This window comes from Anoplopoma fimbria, chromosome 11 (assembly GCF_027596085.1).
Source record: "Anoplopoma fimbria isolate UVic2021 breed Golden Eagle Sablefish chromosome 11, Afim_UVic_2022, whole genome shotgun sequence".
Taxonomy (NCBI): Eukaryota; Metazoa; Chordata; class Actinopteri; order Perciformes; family Anoplopomatidae; genus Anoplopoma; species Anoplopoma fimbria.
The window spans coordinates 22,775,993-22,785,430 of NC_072459.1; the positions used below are offsets into that span (position 1 = coordinate 22,775,993).

The 9,438-nt window shown below is 42.8% G+C and overlaps 1 protein-coding gene across 2 annotated transcripts; it reads left to right on the forward strand.

Annotated features, from left to right (window-relative positions):
• Positions 1-6,303, forward strand: ddx5 (DEAD (Asp-Glu-Ala-Asp) box helicase 5). Of its 2 annotated transcripts, none has more exons than XM_054607403.1 (13): positions 1-158; positions 854-1,034; positions 1,163-1,259; positions 1,346-1,479; positions 2,048-2,113; positions 2,526-2,667; positions 2,746-2,906; positions 3,026-3,198; positions 3,310-3,420; positions 3,538-3,599; positions 3,701-3,760; positions 5,098-5,332; positions 5,532-6,303. In XM_054607403.1, exons 1-13 carry the CDS (start codon positions 112-114, stop codon positions 5,557-5,559), a joined length of 1,497 nt encoding a protein of 498 aa, XP_054463378.1. In that variant the 5' UTR covers positions 1-111; the 3' UTR covers positions 5,560-6,303. The 2 variants fall into 2 exon arrangements, with proteins under 2 accessions (XP_054463378.1, XP_054463377.1); XM_054607402.1 differs by having other exon boundaries at positions 2-158; positions 5,098-5,319.
• The last annotated feature ends 3,135 nt before the right edge of the window (positions 6,304-9,438 follow it).

The following is a 9,438-nucleotide window of genomic DNA, read 5'->3' on the forward strand; positions in this document are numbered from 1 at the left end:
TTTACATTACCGGCATTTCAGCAGCACTGCCGGTCGGGTTTTTTTAGTCGGTGGTGAAACCACACAGAGAAGTGTATTTATCTTTTTTTATTTATACAACTTGTTTACAAAATGCCTGGGTATTCCGACAGAGATCGCGGCCGGGACAGAGATAGAGGGTGAGTAGCTTTTCTTTTGTTTTAGGCCAGTTTCTCCCTCGTGTGATTCGTAGAAATGGCCGACGAGGAGAAACCAGTAACGACAGAAAAACACGGTTTGGTTATCTGTTCGTTTGTTTCTGCGAGTGAAGAGGCTGCTGTGTGGTGTAACCAGGCCAGGCCCGGACTAACGGGCCCGTTGTCTTTGGCTCGAGGCCTAGTTTGGCCTCGTGCCCCAGCACAGCGGCTTCTCGTTAGCTTCAGGCTAGCGTTAGCTTCAGGCTAACGCTAGCTTGAAGCTAACGAGAAGCTTGAAGCTAACGTTAGCTTCACCGTAACGCGGCCTTACGCAACAGGGAGCTCTTTCGACCTTGTTGGGCTGCTTTAATAAAACACAATGTCCTCATAATTTATCCACTTATGAGGACATTGTGTTTTATTATTGTGTTTCATTACGTCCACTCATCGAGCTGACGTGCTGCTACAGCCGGCTAGTCGGCGTGTCGCCATGTGGCGTGAATGCGGAATCAAAATGCCGGCTGTGTTCCATTGTTCCTCTGCTGGTTGGAAAGTATAATGCAGCTAACCTTATGTATTATTACAGAATGACGCAGTTAGGGTGGACTTCTTCTTCATGGGTATTGCAGTTGGCCTCTGAAAAGCACACAACGGGTTCACAGTCGTCCTTTTTTTAACGTAAAGACATTTATTCGCAGCTATGGCGGCGGCGGCGGTCCTCCTCGCTTTGGAGGAAACCGTGGCGGAGGTGGAGGAGGAGGAGGAAAGTTCGGGAATCCAGGTGAAAGACTGCGGAAGAAGCAGTGGAACATGGACGAGCTCCCAAAGTTTGAGAAGAACTTCTACCAGCAGCACCCCGACGTTGCCCGGAGGTCCCCGGTATGTAACGACAACCAGCACGGTCCCTGACACGTTATGTAACGTCAGCCGGAAACGTGCTCCCTCATACACGTGTTGGAGTTATGCAATGACCACTCCACTGAACTTGCTTCATTCTTTTCTTGCAGCAAGACGTTGAACAATACAGAAGGTCCAAAGTAATTACATTTAAGGGGAGGGAATGCCCAAATCCTATTGCCAAGTTCCACGAGGCCGCCTTTCCATGTAAGTAAAAAAGATATAAATTGGTGAAATATATCACAAAGAAAGTATGATGCATCTTGGTTAACGGTTTTACATCTTTCCTCCAGCTTACGTGATGGATGTGATCAACAAAATGAACTGGAGCGAACCAACACCCATCCAGGCTCAAGGCTGGCCCCTGGCCCTCAGTGGCAAGGACATGGTCGGCATTGCTCAGACTGGCTCTGGCAAGACGCTTTCCGTGAGTTGAATGTTCTCTTTCATTTGTTCTGATCATCAAAATTGAAATGCTGCATCTCTGTATAACACAGTGCATAAGATCCACACAGTTTTCGTACATTAAAATGAAGAAATGTACTGTCGTAGATAAAATAATTGGAGTAATAAAACCTTGTTAGTACGCAAAAAAAAAAGTACTGGCAAGACACCATTGATTAAATGGTATTTGATTTCCCCTTCAAAAAAGCACTTTCTTTGTCTACTCAGTGACTTGGTGAGTTGTCGTAGAAGGGAATATTAACCCATCACTGTGGGTGAGATGGCAGCGGCACTGTGGCTGACTAATCTCAATCAGTGATGAGACAAACTCATTAATACTATGTTAAGAAACTCTTGTCCTGGTTTGGAGTTGGCTTGTGTCTTTAAAAAAACATTTGTAAGGAATGCTTTAGCACAATCGCAACTAATGCTACTGGTTTATGATAAAAATGGATCTACAAGTAAAGTTAACCTTAATCATCAAGAACATGGTACCTAGATTACGTTTGTCTAGCTCATTGAAGTGACTGGAACATGTGTTTGCCTTGCAGTATTTGTTACCTGCAATTGTGCACATCAACCACCAGCCTTTCCTGGAGCGTGGAGATGGCCCCATCGTAAGTAGCCATTGCAAGTTAATTTTATCTGATGTTTTGATTTCCCCCTTCAAAAAAGCACTTTCTTTGTCTACTCAGTGACTCGGTGAGTTGTCGTAGAAGGGAATATTAACCCATCACTGTGGGTGAGATGGCAGTGGTACTGTGGCTGACTAATCTCAATCAGTGATGAAACAAACTCATTAATACTATGTTAAGAAACTCTTGTCCTGGTTTTTAGTTTATCTGCACTTATGTTTGTCCGTCCTTCAGTGAAAACCAAATAGCTTTTCATTTTAACACTATTAGAATAAGGGACCTATATGATGCTCTGCATCATGACATGCTTTATTTAAATCCTGGGAACTGAATGAAATGTGAAGCTGTCTGTTTCCTTGCATGTACTGAAAAGTTTTAATTTCTCTCTTGACAGTGCTTGGTGTTAGCCCCCACCCGTGAGCTGGCACAGCAGGTGCAACAGGTGGCTGCAGAATATGGCAGAGCTTCTCGCCTGAAATCCACCTGCATCTACGGAGGGGCCCCCAAGGGACCCCAGATCCGTGACCTGGAAAGAGGTATTGTAACTTTTTATTGAGCATTTTTAAAACAGATGTGTATTGAGTTACGTGCTCATAAAGGCTCTTCCATTTAAGGTGTGGAGATCTGCATTGCCACTCCAGGAAGGCTCATCGACTTCCTTGAGTCAGGAAAAACAAACCTCCGTAGGTGCACTTATCTTGTGCTGGATGAGGCCGACAGAATGCTTGACATGGGCTTTGAGCCTCAGATCCGGAAAATTGTAGACCAAATCAGAGTAAGTTGTAGTTTTATTTTCATGAGTTGTAAATGTATAAATAAGCTGAAGTTAAATGACAGACTGGATGTGTGTGTTACTTGATGGTAATGTGTTGCTAACTGCTACTCTTTCTGTAGCCTGACCGCCAGACTCTGATGTGGAGTGCCACTTGGCCCAAAGAGGTTCGTCAGCTAGCAGAGGACTTCCTCAAGGAGTACGTCCAGATCAATGTTGGGGCGCTGCAGCTCAGTGCCAACCACAACATCCTGCAAATCGTGGATGTCTGTAATGATGGAGAGAAGGAGAACAAGTGAGTAATGTGTTGTTGAAGCAGATGTTTTCATAATGGCTTTAGGTGGAAGTGATGCATTCTCTACAGAGTTTACCTTTCTTTTGACTGTTTATTTTACTTTACTTTAAGGCTAATCCGTCTGCTTGAGGAAATCATGAGTGAGAAGGAGAACAAGACCATCATCTTTGTAGAGACAAAGAGGCGCTGTGATGATCTCACCAGGAGGATGAGAAGGGATGGGTAAGTGTTGAAATGAAAATACTGATTCACAGCATTACTGCTTGTGTTGTACTGACCTTACAGCTCTGAAGTTCTTGAACTGGCATTGATTAACAGTGAAACCTTTAATCTGTTTAGGTGGCCAGCTATGGGAATCCATGGAGATAAGAGCCAGCAGGAAAGAGACTGGGTACTCAATGGTAAGCTTTCATCACCTGTAAATTGCTGGTTATTCAAAATCAGAGTTGTAAAACTTCAGGAAACCTTTTTCACATCTTGATTTTTATCCTTATGTTTTCAGAGTTCAAATATGGAAAGGCTCCAATACTCATTGCTACAGATGTTGCCTCCAGAGGTCTAGGTCAGTATCCTCCCTGAACAGCTTAGTACTCTTAAAGTATTTAAAAAAGAAAGTGTATTTGCTTTCTTTAACTCTTCTGCTTCTTTCTGAGTTTCTCCCCTGACCTGAAGGAGCAGTCTGTATGGCAAGGCCTTGGCATGACAAGCCCAGGTCTCCAGAGGGGGAAGGAGGATTCTTGGAGGTGTCCTGACTGGCGAGGCACGGGTCTCCCAGTTGTGCAGATATACAGAGGTGACCAGGCCCAAGTGCAGCATAACGCGCTGGCCTGTCTAAAAAAAGGGGGGGCGAGTTGAGGGCTGGCCACAGTTCCTCCCCCACACGCCCGTCTGTTCCCTGGCAATGGTTTTCGACTGCTTCACACACACACCCAGGCTCTGTAACCGTCCCAGCTCAAAGCCCAGCTACACTGTCTCCTATTGTCTTGCATGTACGTTTGGGCGCATTGCATTGCAAGCTATTTGAGTCATTTGGAAGGTGCTTTCTGTTGCGTAGACTAGTTGTAAAGCATGGGTGGCGTTTAACGTTGCAGTTTCTAAACTTCTGTCGGAGGAGCAGTCTGTCAGATCGATCATACCTTCACCTCTGTAAAGACATGGCTACTGGCGCTTTTGGTGACAGTGGAACATGCTAGTTGGACACTCGGAATAAATCCAAGCTCACACTCCTCCCTCGCCTGCGTTCTAAAGTCATGTCGAGACCTGCCAACGAGAGACATTATGGTCAAGTGAACACTGGGTCTGGAAAGATCTTGCCATGCCGAGCGTTGGGATGCACTTTTTGTAGGCATCCTGCAAATTGGTTCAGATCTACAGATACTTGGCAAGAGACACTACCGTGTGAGCTTTAGAGCAAACATCTCGTGAGCCAACAAGGGGACATTTTAAATGCTAGTTCAAGCACACTAGGAGGCAGTAGTGTGCATAGCAGTCCTGCTGTATAGTGACACTTGCTGTCATTTGACAATATGTGGGGGCGTGTGCTGCAATGGGAATGGACTAGTGAATGCATACTCCAAATAATGGTAAGACTTCTGATCCATTCTTTCTGAGGGTGGTTTGGCAGTGGTTGAAGAGGGGTGGGTTTTATTTCATCCCACTGGATTGGAAGCCAACGGAGTGTGCATCGTTTCTCTTTTCCCACCGTAGTCTCCCCGAGGAGTAAATGTCTGCCTTTTAGTTTTGACTAATGCTAGTCTTGATTTTCCAAGCATTCGTACCTCATGACCGCACTAACATGGCTTTTTTTGTTTTTGATCTGGTTGTTGTGGTGGCACTGGCGCACGTCTCTGTGTGCTGTCCTCCTTTTCCTTTATGCCACACCGCAACACAATCTTACAGATGTTGAAGATGTGAAATTTGTCATCAACTTTGACTACCCCAACAACTCTGAGGACTATATCCACCGCATTGGCCGAACAGCTCGTAGCCAAAAGACAGGCACGGCTTACACCTTCTTCACTCCAAACAACATGAGGCAGGCCAGTGACCTCATCGCTGTGCTCCGCGAGGCCAACCAGGCGATCAACCCCAAGCTCCTCCAAATGGCGGAAGACAGAGGAGGTAAATCTAATTGGTGAGATACAGAAACTGTGCTGTGAACTGCAGCCACTCTTTCTCTGCTGCTCTCCTTTCTTTGTTCTGAGACGTTAAGGGGTTTACCATTATGAGCTTCTTTATCTCAAAACAATTTCCGCTTTCAATTTTGTTTTATATAAAAAAAAATCTGAAAGCTGGAAGTCTCTTTTTAAAGTCTGTTTTGCATTCCTTTCCAGGTCGTTCAAGGGGAGGCAGAGGTGGTGATTACAGAGACGACCGTCGGGATAGGTATTCTGGAAGGCGTGATTTTGGCAGTTTTAGGGACCGGGATAATGGTAGAGGGTTTGAAAACGGACCAAATAAAGCCTTTGGCACAAATACGCAGAACGGAGGCTATGGGGGAAACAACAATGGCGGCGGCGGCGGCAACGGCTTCAGTGGAAGCAGTTACAATGGTAATGGACAGTCCAACTTTAACAACCAAGCTGGAGCCTTCGGAGGCCAGAATTTCCAGGCCCAACAGTTTGCCATCCCTAAGGGTGGCGCACAGACTGGTGCAAGTCATCCCCCATTCCCCTTCCCCCAGGCACAGGCTCCACCTCAGCAGCATCCTCCACCGCTGGTGCCATACCCCATGCCTCCTCAGTTCTCTCAGTAAATGCACCGTACACTTGAAAGAAGTAATTTATTGCTTTTTTTTTTTGTCTTGTTGAGTTCTACACTTATTAAAGAATTTTTGTATTTACACAACAGGGTTACAAACAACTTCAGCCTCTACCAAGCCTTTTAAAGATCTGCAGTGCAGCAGCAGTAGTGGTGTTGCATTTTTTTTTTTTTTTTTTTTCTATTACTATTTAATTTGTTACATTCCCTCAGTAATGTTTAGTTATGTTTTGTACTAGGTAATTACAAATGTATTGGTTTTTTCATGTGTATCATTGAAAGTAATGTTAACTTCCTTATTGGAAGTGCACTGCATGATCTTTCAAATAAAACATTAAAAAGAGATTTGCTGTTTCGTTTTCTTATTTATTTTTTTTCTCAAAGCTTTGAGCCTTTTACAAGCTACTCTTTTGGAGAAAAAACACCCTGGTACTACATTTTCTGTCCAGCAGGTGTCATGTTTCTCAAATGATTCCAAGGCGGCTAGTCTAGTGAGTATTGTACCCTTTGCTTTGTACAGTATATCATGCTACAATATTGAAATCTGTAGTACCAAACTTCTGACAGTGGTTGTTGTGAAAACAAATGTAGCAAAATTGGGAATCAGTTTCTATATACATCACTTGGTTCCTCCCTCAAACATTCTTCATGTCCCTTCCGGAGAAAGGGATTGGTAACACGTTTTCCTCGTGCCTCTCACTTCCTGGTAAGGGTGGCACCTTTGTGACACTAAAATCCTTTCGATGACTATTAGAGTATTACTAGATGAGTTTTGTTTTCATGAACACCTTTCAGGTTAACCAATACTCAAGTGTGCTGCAGTTAATTATATTAATGCAGAGATGAAGAAAGGCCCCTAAACCAGTTCTGGCAATGCTTTAATTTAAAAAAAAAAAAAAGTAACTTGGAGTTTACAATATTCAAGAATTATCCTTTCAACCCATTTAAAGTTTTAGTTATATGGTTCAAAAAAGGAATTGAAAGGTTTATCAATGTAGTTCCAGCAACTAATATGTTATATATATATATCTTTAATGTGTGAGTATTGATATATGTATTGCAATCACGTAACATTGTTTAGTGAGGTCATAGAATGAGTAAACATGTTGAAGGCAATAATGGAGTATCTACTGTATACACATTGTTATATATATATATATATATATATATATAAACTTATAAAGAGCCAGTAACACTTAAGTTTCAAATGCATTCACAACTGGGCTGTATAACATTTTTGATGACTGCATAATAGAGAAATATGTGACCAAATACATTTTCTTACTTTTCCATGAAAATAATGGAAAGTAGTGATTGTATATTTCAAATGGTAACTAATGACACATTCTTTGGATAGTGTCATGTCTGGAAAAATTCAGGATTAAATCTGTTAACAGAAAAGAACAAAAGTCTTTAAAACACCTTTTGTCAGTTATATGTTGGAGTATTGTTAAACCTAACCTTTTCCACCCCTGGTACAAAGTATAGGACACCAAATATATGAAACTTTATAGGGAAACCAGTGATGCAGGTTCTATTTTCAAAGCACAGGTATTCGGCTGTCCATAAGTATTGGCAGACCCTCGACATTAAAGGACTCTTGTCAGGAGCAGCATCAAAACAATCTGATGCACGTAACCATAACTAGAGGCTTTATCTTGATGCGACCGGCACTCTGGGCCTCTGGTAGTAATGTATGTGATGTCACAGTAAAACTGCTGCTCCACCTCAAACACGTTTATGATCAAAGACTGAAACCTGGTCACAGGTTAGTCCCTGGTGATTATAGATTAGATCTCTGGTGAACAGTACCTGCTGCTCAGGAGTGCTGTGGGTGTGGCTGTTCTAAATTGCTTTCTGCATATTTACAGAACCGAGGCCTGAAAGTATGTGTGGATTGTCGCTGTATCAATACTAGAGTGTTCTTAGTTTCGTCAGTCAATCGCTTTTTTTTCCCAGATAAGTGACAGCCACACCCAACTGTTGACATAATCATATGCATAAAAAATACATGATGAGCTTGTACTTACTTAATCTGCTTTCAGGGGGAAAACAAATTTCTTAGTGAAATAAATGAGCCAAAGTGACACAGGTTATCCACAATTTGCTGTATATAAATTTGATCTGAGTGGGACAAGCCGGGCTTATCTCAGATGGATTGCACAATGTGGAATTTAAACAGGTGGGTTGTGCTTGATTGAATTTCAGAGTTGAACACAATAACATGAACACCTATACCATATGATGAAACCCTTTTAACTAATGCCACAATTATGAAGCTTATAAAGTATCAGAAGTATAGAATCAACTATAGTCGTTTTGGTTCTATTTATTAGCTAGAGAGAGAGTTTACATTGCACAGGTGTTCATGTTATTGTGTCCAACTCCACACCTTCTCAACATACGAGGCCTGGCCTGGACTTTTAAATATGAACTTTTCAGTTTTTCCTATTTCTGAACCAGGTCCTCCCATTAATTAGAGCTGGGGTTAGTTGGAACCCGAGATCCTCCAGTCCTCATGTTGAAGTGACCTTGGACAAGATACTGAACCCCTCATTACCCCTGAAGATTGTGCTTTCAAAGAGCATTTCAGTTAGATCCTGATGAGCAGAGAATAGATGAGTGTTGACATGTAATGTACAGAGTGATTGTAAGACTATAAAGACGTTATATAAATGCAAATCCATTTACCACTGTGTCTCTTTGTGGTTACTTTGTCTCTTTAGATCGTGTCTTTTTGCCCCTTTCGTAGTTATTTTGTGAGTATTTGCAGTTGCTTTGCATCTCTTTGTAATTATTTTATGTTTCTCTGTGGTCATTCCTTGTGGTCGGTGGGTTCTTCTTTGAGTGACATTTTGGAGGTGAAGGCCAGGGCAGACCCTTAGCCTTTGCCCAGCAGGCCACTTCAGTAATCCATCCATGATGTGAAGGCGTGTTGCACTGGTAGGTCATTCTGAGCGGATTACTGTATATGACGGAACACCTCATGATCAAAACAAGCTGAACGTCTCTACAAAGCATTGTAAAGCCAGTCTGGGCTGCAGATTCAGGTAATAATTCTCAGTATCACTACTTTTGACAAAGGTCAAGGTCAAGTGAGAAACCCTGCGTCTTCTGTTGTCTCCTCAATCATCACCTCTTTCTTGTCCCCTCACTCACCCACTCTGTGTGTGATCTGTTCCTTCTTCTTAATCCCTCCCTCTCCCCGCAGGTATGTGTTTGTGGAGTTGAGAAGTAACTGCTCTGGGTGTGCGTCCGACACACCCACTGCTAGCATGAGACTGAACCATTTTCATCCCACTGAGGCGTAAAGAAGTCCCATTGTTGGACTCTACCAGCAGAGTCGCCTCCAACTCCCACCCACCAACATAACTGTGCATGTATGTGTTTTGTGCCGACAATAACACACACACACCCTCACATGAAATGTTAATGCGTGTAGGTTTACATGCTATCTTTGTTATCAGACTTTTCCTTTCT

Excerpts from the sequence above, each read along its gene's own strand:
- ddx5 (XM_054607402.1), top strand. The coding sequence starts at position 112 with ATGCCTGGGTATTCCGACAGAGATCGCGGCCGGGACAGAGATAGAGG. Across the intron at positions 3,600-3,700 it reads AAGAGACTGGGTACTCAATG|AGTTCAAATATGGAAAGGCT; the intron begins GTAAGCTTTCAT and ends TTATGTTTTCAG. Across the intron at positions 5,320-5,531 it reads AATGGCGGAAGACAGAGGAG|GTCGTTCAAGGGGAGGCAGA; the intron begins GTAAATCTAATT and ends ATTCCTTTCCAG.